The sequence below is a fragment of the Mytilus trossulus genome, chromosome 2 (genome assembly GCF_036588685.1).
Source record: "Mytilus trossulus isolate FHL-02 chromosome 2, PNRI_Mtr1.1.1.hap1, whole genome shotgun sequence".
Lineage (NCBI taxonomy): Eukaryota > Metazoa > Mollusca > Bivalvia > Mytilida > Mytilidae > Mytilus > Mytilus trossulus.
Window position 1 is genome coordinate 1,550,447 of NC_086374.1, and position 18,391 is coordinate 1,568,837.

The 18,391-nt window shown below is 31.9% G+C and overlaps 1 protein-coding gene across 4 annotated transcripts in view; it reads right to left on the minus strand.

Annotated features, from left to right (window-relative positions):
• Positions 1 to 1,636: 1,636 nt before the first annotated feature.
• LOC134706219 (putative sodium-coupled neutral amino acid transporter 11) overlaps positions 1,637 to 18,391 on the minus strand; it is a 57,465-nt gene continuing 40,710 nt past the window's right edge. For all 4 annotated transcript variants that reach the window (XM_063564955.1, XM_063564957.1, XM_063564956.1 and 1 more), the window contains 9 exons: positions 14,716 to 14,791; positions 13,871 to 13,936; positions 12,987 to 13,096; positions 11,310 to 11,386; positions 9,351 to 9,421; positions 8,251 to 8,412; positions 5,858 to 5,970; positions 3,954 to 4,091; positions 1,637 to 3,115 (listed from right to left, as the gene is read on the minus strand). In XM_063564955.1, coding sequence (XP_063421025.1) covers positions 2,852 to 3,115; positions 3,954 to 4,091; positions 5,858 to 5,970; positions 8,251 to 8,412; positions 9,351 to 9,421; positions 11,310 to 11,386; positions 12,987 to 13,096; positions 13,871 to 13,936; positions 14,716 to 14,791 — 1,077 coding nt within the window. In that variant the 3' untranslated portion in view covers positions 1,637 to 2,851. The remainder of the gene's footprint in view (positions 3,116 to 3,953; positions 4,092 to 5,857; positions 5,971 to 8,250; positions 8,413 to 9,350; positions 9,422 to 11,309; positions 11,387 to 12,986; positions 13,097 to 13,870; positions 13,937 to 14,715; positions 14,792 to 18,391) is intronic.

Genomic DNA, 18,391 nt, shown 5'->3' on the forward strand with positions numbered 1-18,391 from the left:
TGAATCCACAGTATTTATTACATTCGGAGGACGTATTTTTCAACAGACTGTCGTTATTCAAATGGGAACAAACTGTGCCCCTCTACTTGCCGACTTGTTTCTTTATTACTACGGGGCTGACTTCATGCATGAACTTCTAAGGAAGAAAGACAAGAAGTTAGTTATATCCTTTAACCCTACTTTCCGCTATATAGATGCTGTTCTTTCATTAAATAATTGAAAATTTGGTGAATATGTGGAACGCATCTATCCAATCGAACAAGAGATAAAGTATACTACAGATACAGTTAAGTCAGCCTCATATCTTGAAAATGAGGGTCGGTTGAAACAAAACTTGACGACAAAAGAGATGAGTGTAGCTTTCCAATTGTGAACTTTCAATTTCTAAGTAGCAACATGACGGATGCCACATGTGGAGCATGATCTGCTTACCCTTCCGGAGCACCCGAGATCACCCCTAGTTTTTGGTGGGGTTCGTGTTGTTTATTCTTTAGTTTTCTATGTTGTGTCATTTGTACTATTGTTTGTCTGTTTGTCCTTTTGTCATTTTTAGCCATGGCGTTGTCAGTTTATTTTAGATTTATGAGTTTGACTGTCCCTTTGGTATCTGTTGTCCCTCTCTTGTACAGTCTCGAGTTATCTGTGTTGTGTTTTGATTACTTTTGTTTGTATTTTCGTCGTTAAATGTTTTTAGTCTTGACATTGTCAGTTTGATTTCGATTTTTGAATTTGAATATTTGTTTTGAACTGTCGCCTCTTTTTTTTAGATTGTTTGTTCATAATTTATAAATCATCAAGACACTAAGTTTTCAACTCCGTCTTTTATTGTGTAAACTTCAAGTGTTCCAGAGGAAGGTTCATTCGAAATAGCGCCGCGGGCGCATGACATTTAAAAGGATTGTTTTCATGTTGTACCCTGTTGACCCTCTCTATCTAACTCTTTTTCTTAAGTTCAAGGGCTCCTTTTCGTTGTTGTTTGTTACTTTGTTTTGTTTTCTAAATCAGTTGTTGAGACTTGTATATCGATAAAATTATATTTCTCAAATTCATACTTGGTTCCATTAGTAACCTGACTCACCTAAAATATCCTATCTGTTTTTGAACACCAAATGACGAATTTTAGATTGATTGTGTTTTTATTTGCCTTTGCGTTTCTCCTTCACCTGCACCCACCACTAATATGTTATGTATTTCATACTAATTCCACAGTTATATAAGAGATATTTAAAGTGTAGAAGAAATGGAATCGAAATATTTCAGATCATAAAGATATTCTTTTCCGAAAATTAATCGACCAAGCTTAAAACACTAAAGAAACAAAAACAATTAAAACTAAGGAATAAACCAGAAGGAGCCACATAAGTCAAACCGATGTCCAAAGAATATAGCAAAAGGTAATCTGCCTTTGTCGTGTCGACTTCACAAAATTTCTATGATACTGATTTACGGGATGAAGACATTTATTTCAAGAATCACTTTAGAAAGGATAGAGTCCAAAACATTGTAAAGAATCCAGAGTAGATGTACAAAGATGAGATATTTAAGGTGCTAGCAACGACAGTAAGTGTTTGCGGCAACATTAATTTACTCTTATACCTCACACAAAAAAGTAGATAAAATAAAGCATCCCTTGAACGATTTTTATTAACGTTTTAGCAACATTATGCATAATAACAAGAAAGAAGTGTACAATATTTGAACACCAGTTATACAACAAAATAACCAATAATAATACATTACATTTATGTTACTTTTTATCATCTGTATCAAATTGTAGTTGTAATACGTGTTTGGAAAGACATTTTGTCGTAGCACACAATGATGTTTCACTTTTTGTCTGGGCCACCATCTTTGATCAATTTGAGGGAGGGTTACTTGGTTGATTTATTTGTTGTCTCACCGTTGACCTGATTTTGCAAATATCTCTGTCTATATCTTTCTATTCATGATGGTTAATCGGCCTCTATATTTATTCCTATTTTTCAATTGCAGAAGTCTTCTTATTTTTTCAATTGCAGATGTTTTCTATTTTGTAATTGAGTATGACTCCCTATTTTTCACTCGCAGATGTTTTCTATTTTGTAATTGAGTATGACTCCCTATTTTTCACTCGCAGATGTTTTCTATTTTGTAATTGAGTATGACTCCCTATTTTTCACTCGCAGATGTCTTTCTATTTTGTAATTGAGTAAGACTCCCTATTTTTCACTCGCAGATGTCTTTCTATTTTGTAATTGAGTAAGACTCCCTATTTTTCACTCGCAGATTTCTTTCTATTTTTGAATTACAGATGTCTTTCTATTGTTGAATACAGATGTTTAGAGGTATGAAATGTTTCTTTGATTTATTTTATTGAATAATATTATCCTACATTACATTCAATAACTTTCATAATCACCCACAATTTAAACATATTGTCATATAAATACTATAAAAATACTATTAATCACTAGTGATAAAAATGTATTGCAGAATACCACTAAAGAGAAACAAATTATCATTTATTTGCACACACCATATTTATTATATTATTACAGAATATGTGATAGTGCGTTACATCTTATTATGTATAAGAAAAAACATGATGACAGAAAATATCGAACAATTCTTACATTAAAACATTATTTAATAACCGATGAAATCTAAAACCATTATAAAAGCCAAAATAACATGAAATAGATCACAATAACACATACAGATGTCTTCTCTTCTTTTTTTTTTATCTTATTTTAATGATAGTTTTCATTCATATGGTTTCAATTTTTCTTGAAATAAATATTTAACATACATATTATATTTTGGTGCTTTGTCTTAGGACTTGCCTTGTGGAAAATGGCACAGTTTAATACTTTTATAATGTCGTATTTGATGCTAGCATGCTTCCATTTATACGAGAAGGCGTTAGACAATAAAACATTTCTTTACCATGACTACATTCAATACCCTTTGTCAAATTATATACTGCTACAATCACTCCGATTACTGAAGCCAAAATTCCAAAAGTAGCCACTAGTATTGGGAAAACGTTCTCTTTTGATAGCACTGGCTCTTGTCTTAATTTCATAACACATAATGGTGGTATAATGAATGCTAATGGACACGCAACTACTACGCCCTGAAAATAAAAACAAACATACAATAAAACCATTTTTATTTGGATTTATTTCAAATTTGTTAATAAATGATAGTCAGATGAATGCCGATAGCAAAGTAGCAAATTCACCTAGCAAAAAATCAAACACATTACAAAATCGATATTGTGTAAAAACGCTTCATTTGAACACTGTTCAATACTAATTCAGTGGTTGTCGTTTGTTTATGTGTTACAAATTTGTTTTTCGTTCATTTTTTTACATAAATAAGGTCGTTAGTTTTCTCGTTTGAATTGTTTTACATTGTCTTATCGGGGCCTTTTATAGCTGACTATATGCGGTATGGGCTTGTTCATTGTTGAAGGCCTTACAGTGACTTATAATTGTTAATGTGTGTGTCATTTTGGTCTTTTGTGGATAGTCGTCTCATTTGCAATCATACCACATCTTCTTTTTGATATTGTCACATTGGCAATCATACCACATCCATTTTTGTCAACGTTGCTGTTGTCATGCAGTTATACTTCATATTAATTAGTACTACCGCTATTGGATATATTTTACGATGTAAATGATCTTTCCCTTGATTGTTTTAAGACGTCATTTTTTGTGAATATATTTATTATACAAGCCTCCAGATTGACAGAAATTGGTAGAGGCTGATATTTATTTACAACGTGTTTAGGTCTAAGAAAAACTTGAGCTTTACATATCAGTAAAATAACTGTCTTTTGTTGAATACTTATGTTGCCCTCCTGTGATCTTTGTTTATTTTTATTTGTGTCATTTGTGATGCTGTCCCATTGATGTTAACCCCACAACTCATTTCTTTTATATCATATGGTAAACATTGGTACTTACGTTAAAAGTCAAAACAATGCCTAGACAATCTGTAGTCATTGCAATAAGAACTGTTGCTGCTGCTACAGAAATTGTAACTGATAGATGACGCCACATAGGAGCCTTTTCAGTTACTGCAAAGAAGGAATTCTCAAATACCTGAAACGACAAAAATGTAAAAATGTAACAGTCGCCTACTGATTGAAAATTAAGAATATGCTTTTAAGTATTATACAGACTGAAATAATAATGAAACAATGCAGTGAGATATAAGCAAAAACACAATAACAAAACTCAACATCAATAGAAGATGTATAAGGACGTATGCTGACGGATAATATAAACAAGACTCAGATTTATTGAACAAAATTATTAACACTTTTTAACATTACATTTATCTTACGTTTTCAAAACATTGAAATTTTCGAAAAACTAAGGATTTTCTTAACCCAGGCATAGATTACCTTAGCCGTATTTTGCACAACTTTTTGGAATTTTGGATCCTCAGTGCTCTTCAACTATTTACTTGTTTGGCTTTATAAATATTTTGATTTGAGCGTCACTGATGAGTCTTATGTAGACGAAACTCTCGTCTGGCGTACTAAATTGTAATCCTGGTACCTTTGATATCTATTTACACCACTGAGTCGATGCCACTGCTGGTGGACGTTTCGTCCCCGAGGATATCACCAGCCCAGTAGTCAACATTTCGGTGTTGACATGAATATCAATAATGTGGTCATTTTTATAAATTTCCTGTTTTCAAAAAATTGAAATTTTCGAAAAACTAAGGATTTTCTTAACCCAGACATAGATTACCTTAGCCGTATTTGGCACAACCTTTTGGAATTTTGGATCCTCAGTGCTCTTCAACTATTTACTTGTTTGGCTTTATGAATATTTTGAAATGAGCGTCACTGATAAGTCTTATGTAGACGAAACGCGCGTCTGGCGTACTAAATTAGAATCCTGGTACCTTTGATAACTATTTACACCACTGAGTCGATGCCACTGCTGGTGGACGTTTTGTCCCCGAGGATATCACCAGCCCAGTAGTCAACATTTCGGTGTTGACATGAATATCAATAATTTGGTCATTTTTATAAATTTCCCGTTTTCAAAACATTGAAATTTTCGAAAAACTAAGGATTTTCTCAACCCAGGCATATATTACCTTAGCCGTATTTGGCATAACTTTTTGGAATTTTGGATCCTCAGTGCTCTTCAACTATTTACTTGTTTGGCTTTATAAATATTTTGATATGAGCGTCACTGATGAGTCTTATGTAGACGAAAGGGGCGTATGGCGTACTAAATTATAATCCTGGTACAACGGAAACTAAACACATACAATAAAACTTTATCAAGAACAAACATTGATTAATAGAAATCTTAACACATATGTGTCAAAATTATCAAGGTACAAACTTTGTGAAACCGAAAACTAAACTAATGGTCAAGTCTTAGATGCATGTTTTTTCATTAGTTTTTAGTGGCTTTGAACTAGCTGTCAGATAACTGATGAGTTAAGCTTTTTTCAACTGATTTTTATAACTTGTTTAACCCCGCCACAATATTTGTATATGTGCCTGTCCCAAGTCAGGAGCCTGTAATTCAGTGGTTGTCGTTTGTTTATGTGTTACATATTTGTTTTTTCGTTCATTTTTGTTATATAGTTTTCTCATTTGAATGGTTTTACATTTTCTTATCGGGGCCTTTTATAGCTGACTATGCGGTATTGGCTTTGCTAATTGTTGAAGGCCGTACGGTGAACTATACTTGTTAATGTCTGTGTTATTTTTGGTCTCTTGTGGACAGTTGTCTCGTTGGAATCATACCAAATCTTCTTTTTTATAATAACATGTCGAACAACAGAATATTCTAGTGAACATACATTGTTGTGTAATGGGAAACTAAATACTTACATGTCTAACAACAAAACATTCTAGTGGATATGTCAACATAATAGTTATAGCAAAGCAGAGTCGAGCCACATTCATTAAATCATCTGTCTTACAGTAGTTTTCCAAGAGATCACCTAAAACAACAATTATCAGTAGGAAAAAACTAATTTTCTAGTATATTTTAAATCAATTTGTCCTATTTACATTAAATATATCTAGCAGATACATATGGAAGTTGAAACATAAAAAAGATTCCAAGCTAGCTATCCAAACAGGTGTGGTTTACCATTTTCTAAATAAGAGTATGCCTGTAGCAAGTCAAGAATATGACAGTTGTTATCCATGCGTTTGATGTGTTTGAGCTTGCGATTTTGCAATTTGATTACGAACTTTCCGTTTTGAATGTTTTCGCAGTTCGGTATTTTGGTCATTTTTTTTTATTCCATATGTTTTTTTAGCAGAGAATTGACATTCAATTTTGAGTCTTTAAACAAACATAAGTTTACTGTAAATAAATAGCAACAATGGAAGATGGAATATTCAGGTATAGTAGTTTACCGATGGTCAAATTGCATATATGTTACACAGCTGATCGTGCTTATTAGCAGCATTACTACCATTGGTATATCCTTTAAATGTTACATAGCCGATAACTCAAATCAGGAACATAATTACCTTGGATATATCCCTCAAATATTACATAGCCGAGAACTCTAATCAGAAACATAATTACCTTGGGTATATCCCGTGAAAATAACAAAACAGAGAACTCAAATCAGAAACATAATTACCTTGGGTATATCTCGTGAATGTTACATAGTTGAGAACTCCAATCAGTAGCATATTTACATTGGGTAAATCCCGTGAAGTTTACATAACCGAGAACTCCAGTTAAAACATAATTACCTTGGGTATATCCCGTAAACGTTACATAGCCGAGAACTCCAGTTTAAAACATAATTACCTTGGGTAAATCCCGTGAATGTTACATAACCGAGAACTCAAGTCAAAAACATGATTACCTTGGGTATATCCCGTAAATGTTACATAGTTGAGAACTCCAATCAGTGGCATAATTACCTTGGGTATATCCCGTGAATGTTAAATAGCCGAGAACTCCAATCAGTACCATATTTACCTTGGGTATATCCCGTGAATGTTACATAGCCGAGAGCTCCAATCAGTACCATATTTACCTTGGGTATATCCCGTGAATGTTACATAGCCGAGAGCTCCCAATCAGTACCATATTTACCTTGGGTATATCCCGTGAATGTTACATAGCCGAGAACTCCAATCAGTACCATATTTACCTTGGGTATATCCCGTGAATGTTACATAGCCGAGAGCTCCAATCAGTACCATATTTACCTTGGGTATATCCCGTGAATGTTACATAGCCGAGAACTCCAATCAGTACCATATTTACCTTGGGTATATCCCGTGAATGTTACATAGCCGAGAGCTCCAATCAGTAGCATATTTACCTAGGGTATATCCTGTAAATGTTACATAGCCGAGAGCTCCAATCAGTACCATATTTACCTTGGGTATCTCCTGTAAATGTTACATAGCCGAGAGCTACAATCAGTAGCATATTAACCTTGGGTATATCCTGTAAATGTTACATAGCCGAGAGCTCCAATCAGTAGCATATTTACCTTGGGTATATCCCGTGAATGTTACATAGCCGAGAGCTCCAATCAGTAGCATATTTACCTTGGGTATATCCTGTACATGTTACATAGCCGAGAGCTCCAATCATTAGAATATTTACCTTGGGTATATCCTGTAAATGTTACATTGCCGAGAGCTCAAATCAGTAGCATATTTACCTTGGGTAATCCCGTGAATGTTACATAGCCGAGAGCTCCAATCAATAGCATATTTACCTTGGGTAAATCACTTGAATGTTACATAGCCGAGAGCTCCAATCAGTAGCATATTTACCTTGGGTATATCCTGTAAATGTTACATAGCCGAGAGCTCCAATCAGTGGCATATTTACCTTGGGTATATCTCGTGAATGTTACATAGCCGAGAGCTCCAATCAGTAGCATATTTACCTTGGGTATATCCTGTAAATGTTACATAGCCGAGAGCTCCAATCAGTAGCATATTTACCTTGGGTATATCCTGTAAATGTTACATAACCGAGAGCTCCAATCAGTAGCATATTTACCTTGGGTATATCTCGTGAATGTTACATAGCCGAGAAATCCAATCAGTAGCATATTTACCTTGGGTATATCCCGTGAATGTTACATAGCCGAGAGCTCCAATCAGTAGCATATTTACCTTGGGTATATCTCGTGAATGTTACATAACCGAGAACTCCAATCAGTAGCATATTTACCTTGGGTATATCCCGTGAATGTTACATAGCCGAGAGCTCCAATCAGTAGCATATTTACCTTGGGTATATCCCGTGAATGTTACATAGCCGAGAACTCCAATCAGTAGCATAATTAACAAAGAAAATAAAAAACTAAAATGTGTCACAATTTGAAATCTCTTTTCTGTTGGATTCTCTAGTGACTGGTGTATCAGAAATGTATTGTGGTGACACATATATGCTGCAAAAAATAAATTCCAATTATTCAGTATGTCTACATCATCTGTTATGCTTAACACCCTGCATATAAAAAGCATTAGTAGTGCATGTATATTTGGCCATGTTGTTTGTCTTTCTACTTGGGTTTTGTTGTCCAGGTTTTGTCGGTTTATTTTCGAATCATCAGTGTGTATGTTTTTTTGTATCTTTTGCCACGTTTTTGCGGTTTTCTTATTATCAAAAAGCTTGATCTGTCTAATAATCTTTACTTTTGAAGCCCTTTTTTAATTCATGAGTGTGTATGTATTCTTGTATCTTTTGCCATTTTTTTAGTGTTATAATTACCAAGCTCGATCTGTCTAAAAAAAAATTCTTTTGAAGCCTTTTTTGATTCATGAGTGTGTATGTATTCTTGTATCTTTTGTCACGCTTTTTCAGTGATAAAATCACAAAGCTTGATTTGTCTAATAATCTTTACTTTGAAGCCCCTTTTATGAATGTAATAATGATAATTCGGCACCAGTCTGTTTCCAGTCATTTATCATAAAGGAGTGCATCCAGATCATACCAAAACATGCTAAACTGGGAAATAAACAACATGTCATCATGAACATTTTGTTTTTCATATACCAAGTCATGTTTATGACAGTTGTTTTCCGTTCATTTGATTTCTATGAACTTTTTGATTTGGCATTTGATTGTGGACTTCCCGGTTCGAATTTTCTCCGGAGTTAAGTATTTTTGTAATTTTATTATCTTCTCAACACGACAAAATGTTGCCTTAGCAAGATTTGGCATATCTTTTCGTATTTAGTTATTGGTTTTTACTGCCCTTTCACATCGTCATTAATTTAACGTTACGATTTAAGCACCATTTATTATTTTTGATGATGATACGCGCGTCTGAGGTATCAAATCATAAACATGGTATTGTTGTATAATAAAATCATATTTACTTACCAAATGTCATTATTCCTATTGACTGTGCAAAATTATAATCAAAAAGAGTCCAAGCATCTGCTGTAGCTCGTCTGAAATCAGAAGCAAAAATTAAAGTCACAAACATACTCAACTCCCAGTATATAATAGGGCTTAACAGATACGAAACAGTGCACCCATACTATATATTCTAGCATAGTGAGTTTACTCGAGTGGGTGAAATATGTGAGGAAATATGAGGCTTGCTGATCGATTTAAAACATTGAACTTAACTACACAGCATTTACAAAAATCATATACAGTTTTGAATGATACTTTTCTAATAATCTAAAACAATTTGTAAGTACAAATTCCACATTCTCTTCTGTTTCAATGACATAGGTTCATACATTTAAATTGTAGAATGCTTAATACATTTTCAAAATATTTTTAAATGAAATTTTACTCAGGAAGATGGAAGACAATATGCAATATCGTTTGATCCTAAACTAATTATCACTGTTATTGCATAAAAAGAAAAAGAAGACATAAAAACTAAACAGAGATAGATAATCAGACAAATACCTACGCATAAACGAATAAAGATACACAAACAAACCCCCACAATCACTGACTAGTCAGGTGTACAGTGAAATTCTTAAAAAGTGCTCAAAAGTACTGATATCATTCATTGTTCCGATATTTATCACTGTTATACATGCAGAGAAACAGAAGACATAAAAGTCCTTAACAGAGATTGGTAATCAGACAAACACCATCGCATAAACAAATATAGATACACAAACAAACAATCACAGACTAAACAGGTGTACAGTGTAGATAGTATTGTTTCATGTCATCCGCTGTAGTTCTTTAAAATTGCTATTAGGTCATGTACATAATTCATTGATCCAATATACAATTTGTATTATTTTATTGTTTGTAATTCATTATTCTGCAGCATTAAACTTTAGCTTTTCTGAAGCTTTTTCTGTACAAAAGATATGGTTTGATCCTCTTGAGTACCTATTCTAATTCCACTTTTGTCTTGGTCAAGATAATTGAATACTGTGATGTTGATACTAAATAAAACTAGTGTAACAGTGCAATTTTTTTATGACTATCTCTAGTAAGGAACTCTGTTTGTGATTGTCTTATATCATATTTACTGTGTTGTCAGGTTCAATCCACCATTTTCTACATAAGAAAATGTCTGTACCAACTCAGGAATATGACAGTTGTTGTCCAATCGTTTAATGAGTTTGAGCTTTTTATTTTCCCATTTGATAAGGGACCTTCCCTTTTGAATTTAATTCGGAGTTCAGAACTTTTCTGATTTTTTTTCTTTTCAGGAAAGTGGGTGGTTATCTATGAAATCTCAATCAAAAGTATGTTTTCCCTTTCACATGTTTCAATACTAATGTAGAGTGTAACATCTCAAATTATAATCCTGGTACTTTTGTTAACTATTTGACACATTTGTCTGTATATTGAAGATGAACGTATGATGACTTTAGATCTCTATTATGCTTTGTGATTTCGTTTGTTGTTTCATTGACATAACTTCCTCGATACTCCGCGATATCAAAATCAAATCAATTGTTATCTTTTGATTCGAATTAATTTCAAAACAAAAGATAAAAATTTTCCACATAACCGAGCAATATTATGCCCCCAAGAAGAAAAATTGACAAGCTTTCAGTATGATCGAGAATCATTGCTTCTGTTATTTTATTGTTTTTCTCTTAAAGTAAACGTGTTTCCGTTGGTTTAAGTTTGTAATCCGGAAATTGACGACTTTGAACACCTGTATACTACGATTGCCTTGTGACTTTTGAACAGCGGTGTTCTACTGTTGCCTTTATTTATATGTATGACAGTATGGTTCAAATTAATTAAATACCAACCATTAATGTTTGAATCATACCCTAACGGTAAGTTGAGTATTACAATAGTAGAAACACTTTCAAATACTAATTCTAGAGTAGGAAATATACTTACACGTCACTAAAGTCTGGAATCCTTACACATATACACACAATTATGAACACAATTAAAATCATTGCTACAAACGCCCACTGAAATAAGAAATAAAATATATTTGACTTAAACAAATATATACACAAGAAAGAATTTGGCACAATCTAAATTCATGGATTTTCGATAAGGTTCTTATCGAAATTCCACTTAATTTGAAAATTGTCATTTTTGGCCTCTATGAAAATTGTAAATTGAACTTTATTAAAAATAAAGTTATCTTACTGACGAAGTACTTTATTTACAGATGTAAGATGCAAGATATAAAACCTAATATAAAAGGTCTCCAAAACTACATAAAAGAAAACTTGATTTTAGAGAAACATATTTCTTCAAAATACTTAAGTGTGGAAGAACACAACTTGTACTGGAACCCCTGGGCTAATGTCATTAATTAAATTTAACATGTATGTATATGAGCATTTGAAATTATCTGTATACTGTTATACCATACCATATGTATGCTCATATGTATTTCTTGCACTACTATAACTATATTAATGATAATGTTATTACTATACTTAATCCATAGATTTCTAAGTGTTAGTTCATAGAATGCTTATAATGCTTTTTTCTATTTCATTTGTCTGCTTGTTGTGCAACAATATAAATATATGTTGATACTTGTAGATCCATGAAGAAAATAATAAATTATAAAAAAAAAGAAATAAAAAAGAACAAAATAACAGAAATCGCTTACATTTTACAATAGTTAAATTCAAAAAAAGATATAGTTCATCGATGACAGGATGAGTTAAAAAGTTCTTTCAATTATAATGCATAAAAAAGGGTTTTTTCACCAAAGGGAGATAATTTGGAGCTTTGTGAATGACATAAACATTTTTCATCTGGAGTCAAAACGAATTGATTTTTTTATTGATTTTTGTACCATATCACAAAGGACCTCATAAAGTAACAACTAATAGTGTAATAAATAAAGTTTGAAATGAAAAAAAAAAAAAAAAAAAAAAAAAAAAAAAGAAAGAATTTACTAAACAACAAGTGAAAACTACAAAAGATCATACTAACTTAAAATGTTTCAATTTATTTTTTGTTCTTTCGTTTTTAGTAATGAACCGCTGTCTTTAAAGTATAGCACTTATTTAGATAAAACTACAACACTTAGATGTGGTGTTAAGGACAATCGGTTGATTAAACACAGATAACTAGCAAACATTATTTTTGCGTTTTTATGTTTTATTTCTGTTACATTCTGTTTTGTCTTTTGTTTTATTTATATTTTATTTTCAAAACTATAATGTAAAACATAAACATGTAAATGATCCACTCAAAATAACTAATTTGGTACTTTGCGAGAAAAAAAATTATATATAGAAATATTTACCATATTTTACTTAAATGCATTCAACCAGTCTGTAATGTATTTCACTTGAGATATTATTAGATAATTAGTCTTTTATCGCTATTTGTATAAATATAATAAGATGTGGTATGAGGGCAAATAAAACAACTATCTATCCAAGTCATAATTTTTAAAAAGTAAATCATTATAAGTCAAAGAACGGCCTTCAACACAGAGCTTTGGCTTACACCGAACAACAAGGTATAAAGAGCTCTAAAAATAATATATAGTTCATATTTGAGAGAAAAGTTATGTTTGAAAAAGTCTGTAATATTTACCTTACTGAGCTTGGCTACATCTCTGTAAAGGGATAATGGCAAAGTAACAACTAAAGTAGTCAGAAAAATACAAAAGTGCCTGTTGACTAGAACTGTGCCTTCAAGATAATCTGTAAATACGAATAAAGCATTGCTCATCATAATATAACTAACGCTTTAAAATGTTGTGCGTCCGATGTGCTTGTTTCGGTTTATCTTCCTCAGGAACGCTCAAACACAAGCCTTAAAAATGTTTAAATACTCAGCAGTGCTAGTAGCTAATAAAGCAAAAAGGTCATTTAGAGGATAGATCCTCTAAGTTAAACTTTTCCACAATGAGTAGGAACCTTAGTTTGCAAGTAACTTATCAAGGGGTATAGAATAACTGATCGTAAGAATTGTTAATGTAGGTATTTTGTACATAAAACTTCCTTTAGAATAAAAAAGATCTGTACCAAAAGGAAGAAATTTTCCATACTATGAAACCAACTCTATTAATTATTATTGGTTTTGCCAAACATTAGACCGTAAGTTTTTTTGTTTTTAAATTTAATTATTTTGGGGCATTTTGTAGCTTATTTTACGGTTTGAGTTCCTCTTATCGTTGAAGATCGATGGTTTCTGATATATGCATAAATCTATATAAGTTAGACTCTAATAGATAGTTGTCTCAATGGCAATCATACAAAATCTCCTTATATTAAGATCTATATTCACCCATTACATCCTTTAGAAATTCAATCCGATCTATACTAACATTATTCCGTCTTATATGATTCAATAATGCTCTGCTTGTCACAATAATCTAATAAGGCTATCATTTTATTTTCAGGACGTTCAGATATGATATTACTTCAATAGACGTAAACAAGATTTACTAGTGTATACATTGTACATATATTTACCTCCGCCTACTCGTAAAAAACATTTTGTAATGGTATCTCCTATTATAACCTGGTAACTTATCATAGCTGAAAACACAACGGAAAAATGTCACTTCAAGATGTATATATATGAAAAACACCTCCGCGTTATTCCATAATAAATGTTATTGTAATGTTGCATCTTATCCGAAATTTAGAAAAAAAGTTTGACATAATTAATTTATAGTTCAATATTGTTTCAATTTCTTTATAAGCATGTTCCCTTTCATTCAATGTAAACTATTGTACTTGAAGACAGTTTCCCTTCTTATCAAAATGTGAGACAACTCACATAAGTAGCACTGTTATAAATTGTTAATGTCTTTGCTGACAAATTGGATTTAATATCTTTAAACGTGTCTTTTTGTATGTTAAAACATTGTATAAATAGGCGTTTTAAAACTTGTAGAATCGGTAATATTTTGGTTGGTTTTTTCTCTCTGTTGTACTGATAGACCCTGCAGCATCTACAACGTGGCATCATACTGTAGATTTTTTTAAAAATCTACGTCATATTTTGTTGGTGTGGTACATTGGTAGTCTCAACCAGCATTAGTCGGTCAATGCTCTTCCATGTGGAAGTAAAGCATCATCAAGCCTGAAATACTTCAGTGCCAGAATTGGTAATATCATAAATGGAAATTTTGGGAATGTAGATATAATAAGTCTGACTCATGGGAGATTGATCGCAAACTTTAAGACATTAGTTCATCCTTTCAGGTTTCAACTCATCTACTATTTTGTTTTTGTTGTGCTTGAAAAGTTTTATTACTACAAATATGGTTTAGGAAACAATAAACAAGATACACACACGTCATTATAGTTACCTATAAATGGATAAAGGAATTGTAATACAGTTAACAAATAAAATCCAGGTCTCCCAAAAGCCACCAGAACAACATCCTGTAATAAAACAGTTCAAAGTTCACATTCTCCAACAAAATACTATTTAATACTTTTATAACTATTTTCCTTTTATAACTATAGACACCACTGGGTCGATGCCATTGCTGATGGACGTTCCGTCCCCGAGGGAATCACCAGCCTATTAGTCAACACTTCGGTGTTGATATGAATATCGATAATGTGGTCTTTTTCTTTTATAAATTTCATGTTTACAAAACTTTGAATTTTTCGAAAAATTAAGGATTTCTTATCACAGGCATATATTACCTTATCCGTATTTGGCACAACATTATGGAATTTTGGATCCGTAATCCTCTCTTACTTTGTACTTATTTGGTTTTATAAATATTTTGATATGAGCTTTACTGATGCGTCTTATGTAGCCGATACGCGCGTCTGGCGTTATAAATTATAATCCTGGTACCTTTGATAACTATTTTATCAATATAGTTTAATGCTATATTTTTAAGAAGATCTCGTAAAACTTCACTCCATTTTTATCAGAAAATGCATAAATGTCTATCTTTCATTAGTCCCTTAAAATATTTCATACTGTTTGTTAAATGGTAACAACTGTGTAAGATAAGGATTTGAAGTAATAGAAATTTAATCTTTAGAAATACCAACAAACATCTTTTATAGAGAATCATTAGGTTCAATCTTTTAACATTACGAATCAAAATAGATTTAAATAGAACAAACTCCTACGCTTTGTATTATGATATTGTTGCTTAGGGTCAGTTTACTGGTGTTCAAATCTCATTTATTCATACAAATAAGGATAAAACAAAACTGAAAAAAACCCATAATCTAAATGGAACAACACCAGGTGGGTCAGACGGGTGGGAATCTCATAGGGAATGGGACACAATTGTTAAATAAGAAGATCGATTTGTAAATATTTGATATCAATCTGATCATAGACTACACTTTAGATTCGCATATTTTTCAATAAATCAGGCAAAGTGAGAATTTGGAGACTACCTCTTCTTCCCGTCTTGAAAAACGACATTTAAAATGAGCTAAATTTTAACATGTGACAATGAGCAATTTGGTTTACTCATTTTAGAACTAAGACCATCGGATCCAAACAGAGTTTGAAAATATACTAAATAAAATAAAATTGAGAATGGAAATGGGAAATGTATCAAAGAAAGACTATTTCAGTTGAATTGGATTTTTTTCTATCTTGTTATATATATATATATATATATATATATCGGAGAGTGTAATTTACCTTTTATCATTTTAAACTTATTGCATTTAAAATAAAAAGAAAACTGTTCGCATAAAAATAGACACCGACATTTCAAAAAGAACCTTAGAGATGACATCAACGCTATATCTAGGATAGTGACCAAATTAAACAGATAACAACGCTATATCTAGGATAGTGACCAAATTAAACAGATAACAACGCTATATCTAGGATAGTGAACAAATTAAACAGATAACAACGCTATATCTAGGATAGTGACCAAATTAAACAGATAACAACGCTATATCTAGGATAGTGACCAAATTAAACAGATAACAACGCTATATCTAGGATAGTGACCAAATTAAACAGATAACAACGCTATATCTAGGATAGTGAACAAATTAAACAGATAACAACGCTATATCTAGGATAGTGAACAAATTAAACAGATAACAACGCTATATCTAGGATAGTGACCAAATTAAACAGATAACAATGCTATATCTAGGATAGTGACCAAATTAAACAGATAACAATGCTATATCTAGGATAGTGACCAAATTAAACAGATAACAATGCTATATCTAGGATAGTGACCAAATTAAACAGATAACAATGCTATATCTAGGATAGTGACCAAATTAAACAGATAACAACGCTATATCTAGGATAGTGAACAAATTAAACAGATAACAACGCTATATCTAGGATAGTGACCAAATTAAACAGATAACAACGCTATATCTAGGATAGTGACCAAATTAAACAGATAACAATGCTATATCTAGGATAGTGACCAAATTAAACAGATAACAATGCTATATCTAGGATAGTGACCAAATTAAACAGATAACAATGCTATATCTAGGATAGTGACCAAATTAAACAGATAACAACGCTATATCTAGGATAGTGACCAAATTAAACAGATAACAATGCTATATCTAGGATAGTCACCAAATAAAACAGATAACAATGCTATATCTAGGATAGTGACCAAATTAAACAGATAACAACGCTATATCTAGGATAGTGACCAAATTAAACAGATAACAATGCTATATCTAGGATAGTCACCAAATAAAACAGATAACAATGCTATATCTAGGATAGTGACCAAATTAAACAGATAACAATGATATAAATTCCTATCGGATGGTCTATTAGGATGCATTTTGTCCTGCCAAAACCTTCGATATAAAAGTAATAGTAAAATGCTAATTAATTGACTAGATAATGTGAATGGAAGGGTAAATTAATGTTAAACATGTCTAAAGATCGAACAGTCTCTTATGTTAACTAAATCACTTGCCACTGGATGTAAGACGGTGTATAGGGGTAATCTATATCTCCATGTTAACTAAATCACTTGACACTAGATGTAAGACTAAGTATGAGGGTAATCTATATCTTCTAGTGATAAGGAACTGACACTAATGTGAATAAAACGGGAAAAGCAAATTGATGATTTATATGAATTGATTGGAATCCTGTTGGTATTATACACTCTATATTTCCCCAGAGGGTAGGATGCTTACAGCTCAGACTACAAATAAGTCCGGAATGAAAAATGATATAATTTAGTAATTGTAGATGTTTTCAAATGGCAGAATACCAATGTATAAGAGTATGATATAACGGATGAATAGTACCAGTATATCGGTGAATATATTAATGTGGACTTCAGTGGTTTTCCATTTGTAATTATTACGTTATTTTCCATCTTCGACCAAAACATGTTTCATTTTTATTAATAATAAGATAAATATGCAAATAAACAGTGTTTTATTTTCGATTTTTTCATAACCTGTTTAAGAAATAGATCCTATAGAATAGACTAGAATATAATATTTTAATATTAAAGTGCAACCTGAATTACAACAAAAATTACATTCATATATACAAGTATTTTTTAGCCAGCCAAATAGGCTTATGATGCACTGTACATTTTGTATCATTATTGAAAATAAAATAAATAAATAAGTATAGTTCAAATTTACACGCAAATTTTGGCAAGGCACGTTAACAGTTGAATCCAGATTGTCTGATGGTAAAACAGTTCAATGTTAGAAACAAGCTTACTGTAATAACGAAATAAATGTTTTAATTTGATGTTCACTGGTAGCGTAGTTAAGTCTATGTAGTACTTATCTCGGATATCATTAAATAGTGTTGTTCGTAATTGTTCATAGCGTTCACAAAACAGCATATAACGCATACGTTTTATATGACAAAGATGAATCTAATAATGCCAAACAACAACAAAACAAAAAGAGACTGACAACAGTACAACAAATACACCATAGCAAACTAAAGACTGAGCAACACGAACCCCTTTTATTTTGTTTAAGACAATTCTAGTTCTGGTCCAGTTTGTTGTCATCTGTGAAACAATC